A 13,702-nucleotide genomic window follows, 5' to 3' on the forward strand; every position below is an offset into this window, starting at 1 on the left:
TATAAAATATTCTTTCTTTTCCTGAATGTATGTTTTGTAAATATAATGATTGTTTATTAGTTTTCAACAAATATCCACCAAAAACAAAAATCAGAAGAGATGTTTTGGCTGTCCAGCAAGTGGTAGACGTGATTATAGCAGATTGTAACCCTGTGCTTTATTTGGGTGAACTCACACTATGAGAGTACTTGAGTTAATCTAGAAAATATAATATATAATCAGGGAGTGCTGAGATAGACCCTGAGAAACAGTATGATGTGGGCTCTTTTATATATATATAAATCATCTACTGTACTTTTCGGAGAGGCCATCTATGTATTTGGGCTATATGGCCAAAGTTCTGTAATGTGCATTTACCCCAATACTGACATCATCAATGTTTTATGTAACATTAGTGCAGTTCCACGATTGAAACTACAAAAGAAAAATACTAGTATATCCTCTCGCATTCATCCAAACCCAGTGCCTTTCATAACAGCATTCCTAAAACTGTGCATTTGAAAACAGCAGTTCAATTCCATCATAAACTTTCACTTAAGTTTTCTTTTACAGTACAGAGAGTGTGGTCAATAGCGGCTTTACCCTTCTTACAAAAAAGTCACATCCTCTTGTGACTGCACCCACCGCCAGTGTGCGTCATACTCCAGGTGCATTTTGCCATTCTTTTTGCAGCTCTCCAGGTCGATCTTCCCATTCTTGTAGGGCTTAAGTTTTGGACTCTGTTTTTTCCCCAACTTGTCATTGAGACGGGGCCGGGCTGTGTCAGAACCACCACCTATCTGCTTGGTTGCTTTCTCCAGGACACCATTAGTCTTGACCGCCTGTGAAAGGCCTTTGTCCTTGTTGACTGGGGATCCCTTCTCCCTTCTCTCTGTTGCCTTAGTCCAAACGGGAGCTTCTTGCTTAGAACCCTCCGACTTCTGCGGAGAGCTGCCAGGTGCAGCTGATTTCCCAGGCGCTGCAGCGCGTGTAACGACTGCAGAGATACTGCCGGCAGTCCCAGTCCCTGGACCAGCTTTCACCTCCATCCCACTTCCAACCGAGACCCCAGGACCCAGCCGAGCCCCTTCTCCGGTCCCGGGCCCAGTGCCCACGGGCCTGGTGCCCTCAGTTCCAGACTTAGACCCTGATCCAGCCCCCGCCCCAGCTCCCGCAACCACATCTCCGGTGCCTCCCCCTGTCCGGCCTGCCCCGGAGGCCGGCGGTGCAGAGGAGCAGATGACAGACTCTGAGCTGGAGGGGCAGTACTCGTCCATGTCGTCCGCCAGGGTGTCCAGGTAGCTGCCGATGGAGATGTTGTCCAGCTTGTCGTTGTCGTGCAGGCTGCTCCAGGAGCCTCTCCAGGAGGTGTCTGGACCCTCTCCCAGGCTGTACTGGCTGCTGGTCAGGCTGCTGCAGCGGCTGGTCAGGGTGCTGCGCTCCTCCATCAGCCACTTGACCGCCTCAATGCCCTCGTGGACGGCCAGCAGCTGCTGCAGGATCTTCACGTCCACTGAGCGCAGGTGGGCCTGTGGAGCAACGGAAAGAAGCAATTGTGGAATTAGAGGGTGGAAAAAACACTCCACACTATTTCTGGTGCAGGGATTTGGTGTTGAGTGAAAATAGAGAGAACCGAGAAGAGTTGCAACTCAGGTCCATTTTACTAGCGGGTTTAAGTGGTTAAATGCCTTATTCTGATTCAATGGGTTACATCTGAGAATAACAGTTAAGAGTAGGCTACTGTACTTCATAGGCGCACACTTATTCCATGTTCAGAGCCACCTACATTGCTGGGTGACCTGATGACATTTATTGCTATGGATGTATAACCACATCTCATATTGAACAAATGTGTCATGGAGGCAGCCATGGATGAGTGACTGTCTCCACAGCATATGTATACATGTTTCTATGAATGCAATACAGATCGATTGGAATTCACATTTTCATGAGTAGAAATATACACATTTTCCCAGGTGCTGGCAGGTGGCAATTAGGACACCACAATAATACTTTGTGATTGTGACTGGCTTTCACGGTCACACAGAGTGACATACAAGCTGCAATGAGGATAGGATTACAGTAAAGTGGGAATATACAGTAGAAGGAAGCTGGGAATTAAAGAGAAAGCTAACACTAACTAACAACACATACAATAGTGACAGGTACAAGACGTAGGTGGAAGGAAAGCGCACCATGGCTCACAGTACACTAAGCACTAATGACTGATCTTTACTTAGTTGCTCTCCTGTGTCGCACACCAAAGATTGCTGATCTAAATGCTCACAAACGCTGGATTGTGATGTGTTGTGAGCTTGTAGCACAGCTATATTATGCTAGTCAAAGATGTGTGTGCGATTATGAGTCGCGTGGTGGAAATAAATGTAAGTAGCCCACTATGAATCCAAAATAACAGGCACTGCTGCCTTCGAATTTGATTTGTGTGTGTGGGAGGTTGAAAAACGGCGAATGGGGGTCGGCTGTGGTCGTGGAACAAAATCACCCCCAGAATACATTAGCAGATCAGCCTGCAGCAAAGAGCAGGGCCAGGAGGTGATATATGGAACTGACATTCAAGGTTTGGCATGATGATATCCATCCCCTCTCTCCTGTCTGTCTGTCTGTCTGTCTGTCTGTCTGTCTGTCTGTCTGTCTGTCTGTCTGTCTGTCTGTCTGTCTGTCTGTCTCCTCAACACACACACACACACACACACACACACACACACACACACACACACACACACACACACACACACACACACACACACACGCGCGCGCACACACACACGCACACACACACACACACACATAACCTATAACTAGTCTACCTATCTATTTGTGTGTGTCCCCCCCCCCCCCCCCCCTTATTGTCTATCTCTCTCTCTCTCTCTCGCTCTCTCCAACAAAGTGGACTGGCTATGATTGCTGGCTTGGCCCCCAGGGACAGCACAATACTTGCCAACTGGAGACACTGTACGAATTTAAAAATTCAACTCAGATATTTTTGTGTGCCAATCTGAGCTCCCGCAGCCCTGAGCACACCAGCGTACCACAGGATTTTCTCTGAATGTTTCATTGCCAGATGATTTGTGATAATGACTGCTGGAGATGACGATTATTATACTATGCATTTGCAAATGTCATTGCGCTTCTGTTTTATGCTTCATTCACCGGTCCTGTTGGGAAGTGAATTGAACCACAACCCTGTGACACAACCCTGAAAGTAACCTCGCGTAGCCAGGCTTACTCATCTGCGAAGAGATTTTCACAGTTTCAGACATTTCGAAAATGTTTCCCTATATGTACATGCTCAATATAGGAAATGATTATTAATTGATTGTTTTACTAAATTATTTATTATTGATTATTATTTATAATCAATTAAATCGATTAGTTTGATTGACTATTTAACCACTAGTTTAAGCTAATGTCAATGGGATTAATGAGCTAATTGTAGAGAGTGTGGAACAGTCCCTCAGCCAAAGACCTTTGCCCTCTGACCTTTAGCAGTCTTAAATGTACCTTTCATATTTCCTCTATGGCTTCCTTCTGACCCTCGAGGTCAAATCAATGGAACAGTGGAGAGGAACCTATTGATTCTTCCTTCCATGCCATGGTACTGTTTATCTCTGACTATCTGCAAATTGTTAGTGGCATTAGCATTGTCCAGTGGAACAACACATAGATTTAGTAGTTAGTTACATCTCTGTCAAGGTGCATTGTTATTGTTCAAAACAATTAGACGATCAGAGAACCCATATTCCATAATGGAGGAGGGAAACCCAGCTAATGGAACTGATTGGTTAAACATTTTCGAGGGCATTTTAATGATCTATCCTATATGAGGGTGGTGACTGGTGGCGGCTGCCCTTTGCATGAACCATGACACAATTGGTTCATGCAAAGGACAGTTGACAGTGTTCAACACTAATTGTCCATACAGTATATCTGGAGGGATTGAAACTAAAACTTGGATAACGAGTGGCCCCTTGATTTCTCTTATACACCCTTAGGGTTTTTATTTTATGTGTGTGCTTTCTATAAGGTTAATACACGCTCACGTGTGCACACACACATGCACACATCATGGCACCACAATCCTGTCCAATGGCAGGACAAGCCCTGGTGACCATCCAGAAGAGGAGATGAGGCAGAAAGTCAGGGTGTTCTTAGCAGAGCTAGTTTAGAAGACGGAGAGAACAGCGTGAGGCGCCTGCTAAATGAGGTGAGAGATGTGCTGATGCCAAAGTCACACTGTATGCTCCGTTACAAGGAATTTCACTGGCAGGCTCAGCTCTCAAACCAATAGTAACCCAGAGAAAAACCACAATTCTGAACTGATTCAAAAAGTGGTGGTGAGCGCAGAAAGAAATGGACAGAGTTATTGTGACTGTTGTGAAGTCACCTATCGGTTTGTGTATTTTTTTCGAAGCGTTGAGTGAATTCAGCAAATTGGCCATTGCCATGTTGGATGTAGGATACGATGTATCCTTGCTGCCAGAAGTGACCATACTAGAGGGTGGAGCTAGAACCCATGTGGCTGTGACTTCAACCAGGACCGTAGCGCGTCTAATCAGCACTCTATGCGAGCTCTCTCTCGAATGCGCCTCTCTCCTCTCGCGTGCGATTTTGGCTGGTTTGGGTCCACTCCCTCCATTTCGGCGCCCCCTCTAGGATGGCACTCTAGGCGACCGCTTAGCTCGCCTATAGCTAAAAACTTATTGACGATCATGAGCAGGAATGTAGCACAATGTAAAAGAAAGAGATGCACATAATTCACAGCAGCTGAATGAGGAGGAAAGATGATTCAAAGATGTGTACATTAGCACAACATGAATGTGAAAGCAGTGTTATGTTTATTTGATGCAATGCAATGAAAAATATGTTTGTCACTAAACTCAATGAATAATAGTGATAAATAATCACGATCTCAATACTGATCAAAATCATTGTGATCTTAGTGATGTGGCCCTGGGCCACCGGCCAGTTTTAGCCAATTTTAATATACAGTAGGATTAAACCTTTATCTAATCAGTCAAGACAAATTAAAAACAAATTCTTATTTACAATTTAGTGTGTGTGTGTGTGTGTGTGTGTGTGTGTGTGTGTGTGTGTGTGTGTGTGTGTGTGTGTATACATATGAAATCAATCAGGTTAAAACCCAGCATTGGCTGGGTTATTGCACGGATTAAATAGGCTCTCTCTGTCTTTATCTCTTTATGATCGAGACCTGGTCTGTCACACACAACAGAAACCGTTGCCTAACGTCAACCGGCATCACATCATCTGGCATGCTCCCTCCATCCTTCCAACAATCCATCCAGCTATTTCTGCTGTTCATTGAATGCGTACCAAACAAAAAAGAAAAACGGGGCGTGAGCAACAACTTTGTTTGCCTGCGGTGTTGCTGTAAATAGCAAGGCCTCCTGGGGTGTGGTAGAGTAGAGTCAGGGGTTGGGTTCAGGACTGAGGTCTGAGGTTTTGGGCTGGCAGCGACTGAGCATCTAATGAGGATGGTTGTAAATATACTACTGTGTCTCAGTCAGCGCTGAGGTGGCACATGCTGACAAAGCTGTGTACAGTACATCTCTAGTCTGTGGAATCTGCTGCTGCTGATCTAGGCTTGCCTGCAGGTTGCATTTAAGTAATGATTTTTACTGCCAGAACTTTTTTATCCTGTCTGTAAAATACAGTAAGATGTGTATTGTTATAGAACATTGCATGAGAGGAGAGAAATAGCCAGTTTTCCATGGTTGCATACATAGAAAAACATGAAGAAGACAAAAAACTGTTAACATGCAGTTTGTTTGATAGCCTACAAATGAAGGCCTGAGGCTTCTGCTGATCCAAGGCCTTACTAATCGCTTGCTGATCCAAGGCCTTACTAATCGCTATGTACTCTGGTTACAAGCAGTATTTAGCTTAGCTTGTACCACTTCAATTGACATGGTGTACATCAGCATGTTTTTGCGGGTTATAATACACATCCAAGTATGAGATGAGATACTGATCAGATGAGAATGACACGGTATGCCCATATATGGGCATTGCAAGATATGGGCATAATATTGATGACATCAGGGATCTCCATTTATGGGCATAAAAGGGACAAGGACTGACACAGAGATCTCCATATATAATATGGCCATTAATTAGTGAATACATTTCCCCATTGGCTTGAATGGGGAAAATTCAAATGGTAAGACGGAATTCATTTGCAAGTGTGACTCGTGTCATGGCAACCACACTTGCAATTTCCCAGAATTGCATCTTTCTAGTTATGTCGTTTTTCATTATTGTGTCCCTAATAGTGATGTTGTTGCGAATGGATTTCATATCTGCTGTCAGAAAAGTGTGCATACTCATTTCACTATGTGTCAGTCACTGTATGAAGACATCTTTCTCTGAGCCAGCTTCAACCATATACAGCATTGTACTGCTGCTGTTCAAAGAGATCCATTGACCGCTGTAAAGTCTGGTTTTCTGATTTGAAAAACAACCTTATTTTTTCAGATTGACAACCATGCAGTCTTGAATACATAAAACTCATGGTTAAAACATTGTACAAAGGACCATGTCCATATGTGGGTTATGAGGTGCGACCGCAGTGATATGGGGGGTTGACTTCTGGGCCATACGGCCTTGAGCACTAGGACTCTGTTAATCCATCCTTGACCATTTTTTCTGCCAACAAAACAAAGCCAAACAGATTTCAGCCTTCCTATTCCGGAGTTGGGCCAAACAGCTCCCGGCTAATGTGTGAGATTCTGGAAAACTCATTTTCCTGCTTCTCACCTCCAGCACCACCGATTCTAAACCTTTTTTGGAGCTGTGTGAAGCACAGGCTCCCTATACGTGGCCGTGTGGGTCTGTGTGTCTGTCTGTCTGTGTGTGTGTGTGTCTGTATGTAGCCTGAACTTCCTAAACTTCGGCACGCTACTAGTCCCACAGTTTTGCCACCACACACTCGCGCCATATGTCAAATCGACCGGCTTACTCGGGAATCGTGGGCTAGTAACTTGCTAAGAGAAAGGTTCAATAGTTTAATTGATATTAATTTATTAGTGAATTAATTTTCCCCATTGACTTATAATGGGAATCGCAAAAACTCACATTCAATTATTTGTCTCTCGCAAACCATAGGGGCTAGAGTTTCAAGACTTGGAGAGGAGGTTCATAATGATTTCAAGGATTAAATAAAAAATAATTGTGTCATTTGGCCGCATGGTGGCGCCATAACACCCCACTTTACGTTTTGGCCTGTAACTCTTGAACCGTAGGTCGGAAAATTAAAAATATTTTTTCCCTGGATTCCTTGGGTCATGACGCATCTCCCCATATAGGCCACGCCCATTTGCGCCATGATAGATTTTCCGCCATCTTGAATTTTCTCCAAAACACACTTTTTGCTCCTTTTCCTACATATTTTCTTCAAATGTCACAAAAATCGGTACACATGATCCACACACACACACACACACACACACACACACACACACACACACACACACACACACACACACACACACACACACACACACAGCTCCACTTCACACGGGTGTGATTTTTTTATATATATATATATTCCGAGGACACCCAGTATGATATGCTTAGGCCTCTCTGCGATCCACTGCTACATTCTAGAATCCTCAGAAAAAAAACCCAATCACTACAGGTCTCCTCGTGAGCACCCACGTGAGCACCTCGTCTTCTAATGATGACGCTCTGATGATGACGTCGCTTGAAAAAATGGGCTGCGGAACGGGCCGCGGATTGGATATTCGCTAGAACCACCCCCACCCCCCGCGCTCATTGGATCAGCCGAAAATCTTGGCTGATCACTGCCGATTCATGTACTCAGCTCCAGACCAGAGAAACAGTCCACTCTGAGAGTGGGCGGTTCCATTTGTACACGGACAGAGTAACATACCCCCAGACCCCACGCTATAACTGTGCGCATGTGTACACTGTACAGTCAGTGGTAGTATGCTCCCATTGCTCCCAACATGGCAATGGACCTTTCAGCACTGTGGACAGTACCTGACTGTCCTCTGAATGTGGACAGTACTGTACCTGTCCTCTGAATGTAGACACTGGACAGTACATGTTCTCTTCCACCTGATCTGATCTGATGCACAACAAACCAGAAGAATTTCATTGTGCCAGGACTTGATGAATGTTCTATTTGATCTTGTAAGACAATATAATAAGGTCTCTCTCTCTCTCTCTCTCTCTGTGTGTGTGTGTGTGTGTGTGTGTGTGTGTGTGTGTGTGTGTGTGTGTGTGTGTGTGTGTGTGTGTGTGTGTGTGTGTGTGTGTGTGTGTGTGTGTTGTGTGTGTGTGTGTTATTATAGGGAACAAATAACAGGCATAATCATGTTGTGCTTTCCAGGGTAAATGCATTCCAGTGCTTAGCCTGAAGCATCAACAGATATGGTGCATTAGAAATATACTTCGTTAGGAATATTTATCATCAGAAATGACTCATTTTCTGCTGATACAAGCCTTTATCTGTTCCACCAGGGAAGGAAACAGGATTAAAGGATGATCACTTCTTGGCACACAGCGCAAATCTGATTTTCATGCTCAATGTGGCACTTACGGTATACAGAAAATAACCCTTTAAGTATTTCTCGTGGATGACTGCATTTTGCTGGTGTCTTCGACTTCAACAACTGATGAAGATAACAAGGGATGCATCATTATATGCATACATGCCCTGGGAACGTATGTACATGACATGCCAAGCGTAGGGGGAAGACAAATAGCTTACAAGTCAGGGTAAATCTGGCACATGTTGTTTGATATAACATGTGTGTACAGACTGTACACAGTTGATGTCCAATCTGTGACTCTCCCATGGTGAGATACCAGCTTCACAATGTCACCCATAGGCTCTGTGACGAGACAGCACAGCACAGCATCACTGCCGTCGGGAATAGAACACATTATACACAAACATGACGCATGCAAGCGCACACGCACACGCACACACACACACACACACATGATGTTGCTCGCATGCACACCTTCTCCGTCTCTTATCTAGCCTTACGCAGCAAAACCGTGAGTGTGTTCAAATGGACACGTACAGATCCATTTTAACACTCTCAGGGTTAAATGAACTCTCATGGTTTCACTGTGTGTTGTCGTTCGCGGTCTCTTAACCTTCCCCATCTATCACATGCTCTCTGTCAACATACAATGTCCTTGCAAGCTCTCTCTGTCTCTCCGGTCACATCAGACAGCAGACGGCTGTGTTCACTCCGTGTGTCCTACTCCATCTGTCTGACTGCAATTCTGAATGCTGGGCAGCTTCAGTTCACACTGTTAGTGTCAGCTGAATGTATATTGTGTATGCATTGTATAGGGCATATTGCTTCCTTGCTGCCATGTTGGTTACGGAGAGCGAGAGAGAGAGAGAGGTGAATCATACTGTACTTATAGCAACATCTCTGCATTCAGCCTCTTTCAGCCTTTGAATACTATGCAGGTGGTGAAAAACTATAGATTATTTTGTATACATATCAGGCTGTAACTGTCAGCATAAGTATGTGTGTATGTGTGTCTGCGCTCGCCCGTGTGTGGGTGTGCATGTGTGCGTGTGCGTGCGTGTGTGTGTGTGTGTGTGTGTGTGTGTGTGTGTGTGTGTGTGTGTGCGTGCGTGTGTGTGTGTGTGTGTGTGTGTGTGCAGATGTCTGCAGGAGATAGCACTAATCCATCTCCCACATACACGGGCTGTAATAGTATTTACAATGCACATCTGTCCTCTCTTCAGCGCTCTGTGTTACATCATGTACATCAGGTCATATTCTCTACGCCAAACACCGAATGAGAGAGAGAGAGAGAGATTATAGGCTATATGCCTGACGCCCTGACCTATGTGACAGACAGGCTAGATAGGACAAGCTGTCCCACTAATTAAACACACTCTCACTAATTCAATCAAGTCTCTCTCTCCATCACTGTCTGACTCTTGGATCATGGGTGGCTAATGTACGATTAAAAAGATGACATGGCGATTTCACTTCCCCAATTTGACCACTTGTCTTTGCTAATAGAATTAGAAGAGACGCACATTCGTACGCCTCACAGATGCTGTGTGAGAATGTTATGTAGCCTATCATCAACATACAGAGAACAAATCAGAAGGGTGTGTGTGTGTGTGTGTGTGTGTGTGTGTGTGTGTGTGTGTGTGTGTGTGTGTGTGTGTGTGTGTGTGTGTGTGTGTGTGTGTGTGTGTGTGCGCGCGCGCGCGCGCGTGTGTGCGTGTGCCCCTTCCTGTGTTCCCTACACTGGCTCATCTGTTGCTGCCTGCATCCAATTCAAAACACTGGTGATGATGACCTACAAGGCAATCAAGGGCATGAAACCCCCTTACCTTCAGGACATGATCCACCCCTACACCCTTTTCCCTGCACGTCTGTAGCTCCCGTCCCCAAAACACCCAGACCAACGCTCCAAGCATCCTAGACTAGACTATTCTCCCGCCACGGTCTCCCAAGCCATGGAATGACTCTTAGTCAGGACTGCAGACTCACTCCCCATTTTCCACTGCAGTATGAAAGCTCACTTCTCATTCCTCGTATCCCTATTCCCTATTATGTCACATATTTGTTGATAGTTAGACTACACAGATGCTGTGTGAGAATGTTATGTAGCATATCATCATGTGTGTGTGTGTGTGTGTGTGTGTGTGTGTGTGTGTGTGTGTGTGTGTGTGTGTGTGTGCGCGCGTGCGTGCATGCATGTGCAGTGTGTTGGTTATTTCGATGCAAAAAAAATGCTAACAATGTTATATTAGATTTAATTTAGCCAACTGCTAGTTTTGATGTTTATGCTATCATAGTTACTTTAGGGGCGGCAGAGCTCAGGGGTAGAGAAACCGTTATTAGAGCACGAAGGGTTCCAGAAGGGTTCCCAGTTCAAATCCGGGCTCCCCCTGAGTTAATGTCGAAGAGTCCTTGAGCAAGACTCTGAACCCCTAATTGCTCCCGGTGAGTAGGTTATGGTGCCTTGCATGGTTTCCTCCGCCACCGGTGTATGAATGTGTGCGTGAATGTAATGCACAATCTATGTAAAGCGCTTTGGATAAAAGCGCTATATAAATACACCATTTACTTTGCAGCACTGCATTGTATTCTACTTGACCATTTACCCTGTTGTTCTTGCATGTAAGTCGCTCTGGATAAGGAAATGCGTAGTGGTACCATATTGACCAAGTCATGTCTTTAAGAGTATAGGGGCTTTTAAGCCGTGACATCTTTTTGTAGTCAGACCTCCAAGCAGATTTATTATCAATATGTGTCCCTCGCTATTTCAACAGATCCGAGACAAATATAACGACTTAAGTATAATTCTACCACTTTCCTTTCAACAACAAAGAGAAGAAAAATCACACCCGTGTGAACTGAGCGGTGGTTTAACCCCCCCCCCCCCCCCCCTTCCCCCCTGTGTGTGTGTGTGTGTGTGTGTGTGTGTGTGTGTGTGTGTGTGTGCGTGCGTGTGTGTGTGTGTGCCTGGCCTGGCCTGAAAACAGCGCCCCTCCCTTAACATGTGTGGTCAGAAAAGGTACTACACCACAGGCTTGAGGCTACATACAGACAGACCCACCCACCCACATACAAACAAACATACCTACACACACGGCCACGCTATGGAGACGGTGTGACCACCGCTCAAAAATTAGTAAATAGTAAAAAAGATTCACGGGCGCTGGGGCCTTTTGGCCCCAAAAGTTCTCCTCTGCCTACAAAATGATGTCAGACTTAACAGCCCCTAGTTGTTCATAGAAAAGTGTGAAAGTGTTTGTATGAAAAGGGGGGTTACACAATAAGGCTGCTCTGTTTCGATAATGATGTGTTTATATGCTTCATGCAGCATCACTGTCCCTGAAACCAAACCAAGCACAACTTGTGGTGATGTGCTATGCAAGTGCAATGTGTTTCTATTTCCTAACATGTAACCAAACTCATGTTGTTTTCTAGATGTTTGAATCCAAGTCTAAAATGAGTGAAATTTAGTTTTAGGGGTGAAGATTGAAAAGCTTTGTTTTGGTAGGTCGTTATGCAGCATTATCCTGTCTTATACTGTCACATAACCACAGACTGTGCACACGCTCGCATTTGCCACTGGAATGCATGACATCTGTGAACACACATGAGGGGAAAAACAACCCTGAAGCAGTGTTTTTTTTCTCCAGACCTCCTCTGTGGTGAGGGGGATTCAATGTAAACAAGACAGACAGGCCAGTGAAACAAATCTACAGCACAAATCATCCACTGACTGACCGCCCAATGGGACTTAAAACATGTATTTCCACCTGATGTTAAAACAACAGGCTTTCAGACAGTGTTGATTCCACAAAATAAAATTCTCTCATGCTTGGCCTAATCCAAATGTTGAACATTTAAACAGATATGTTTAACCACTAGGCCTGTCCTAATTATTGGCCTACTGGTTGCCTAATAGCAGTCAGTGGCAGTGTTTGACCAATAGAGAAAATATAATGAAATTGTAATGATTGCCTGGTGATGGTGAGTGAATGAATTCAATTAACTTTTACAGCAGGCCCTGTGATATGACCAGTTCATTGTGAGAAATCTAAAGCAATAACAAAGGCCACCTGCCTGCTCTATGCATGAGGCGCAGAGCTCTGAATTATTGACAGGTTGTTGTTATTGCATTCTACTGGAAAGGGGGGATCATGCACTGCCTCACTCAACGAACAACCGTTTCAATCGTGCGTGATATCAATATATCGTCTCACGTTTCACGCACCCCACGTTCTCGCTCTCTCTCTCTCTCTCTCTCTCACACACACACACACACACACACGTGAGTGTGCGTGTTATTGTGCGTGTGCGTCGGCGTCGCACACCACCACACGCACGCGAGTGTTACATAAATCACTCTCACCATCTCGAGTTTTAATTTCCTGATCTTGTCATCCAGGCTCTTCTTCCCCGTGTCGCGTGGTTCTTTGGTGTCGTGCACCACGGGAGGCAGCTTGGCGTCTCCGCGGTGCGAGGACACCTCTTCCCGCATGCACTTGAGCAAACCTTCGGGGGTCTTCCGTCCAATTTTCACCTCTATGTCTTTCAGATCTGGGATGGCGTCGCTGGCGCTGCCTTCATCCATTGTATTCCGTTATTAGTAAGAGATCTATAGATCTGTAGACTATAGACCAATTCGACCACGTCCTTGTTTTAATGAAAGTCCTCGTCTTTCTAAGCTGCAAGTGTCACCTCTGATAGCATCCTCCTATGTGTCTGGAGAATGGAGTTGGAATGAATGCACCAGGGAGAACATAGCAACGGGCTCCTCGCATCAGGGCTTATTGTTATTTTCCAACAGAAAATAGTCCATACACCTTAACAAAATACTCTAATTACGTTTAAGAAATGCCTTCAAGTTGATTGAGGTCGCATTTTAAGTATAATACCAGCTGATCTGATGCGCAACTGGAGAATGGAATCACGAAAATCCACTAGTTATCCCACTGCCTTTTCGGATCGAAATCCCTCGAAAGAAAAAAAAAAGAGAGAATAGTTTCTGTTTTCCCAGTGTCTTTTTGAATCAGATAGCTCTTGCCCAGAATAAGATGGACAGGTCTTGGTCACAATGGTCAGTGTGGTTATCCTTCCATATGCTACATTGCGGAGACCAAGAGCTCCATGCATGCAGACGCAGATTCCACCTGCATGATGACAGCGAACAACAA

General features: G+C 44.9%; 1 protein-coding gene across 1 annotated transcript; it reads right to left on the minus strand.

The window, feature by feature from the left end:
- Positions 1-587: 587 nt before the first annotated feature.
- On the minus strand, positions 588-13,119 carry lurap1 (leucine rich adaptor protein 1; the record flags this gene model as incomplete). Its single annotated transcript, XM_080727909.1, has 2 exons — positions 588-1,508; positions 12,898-13,119. 2 exons carry the CDS (start codon positions 13,117-13,119, stop codon positions 588-590), a joined length of 1,143 nt encoding a protein of 380 aa, XP_080584035.1.
- Positions 13,120-13,702: the final 583 nt, after the last annotated feature.

The sequence above is a fragment of the Nannobrachium achirus genome, assembly GCF_963921795.1.
Source record: "Nannobrachium achirus genome assembly, chromosome: 1".
NCBI lineage: Eukaryota > Metazoa > Chordata > Actinopteri > Myctophiformes > Myctophidae > Nannobrachium > Nannobrachium achirus.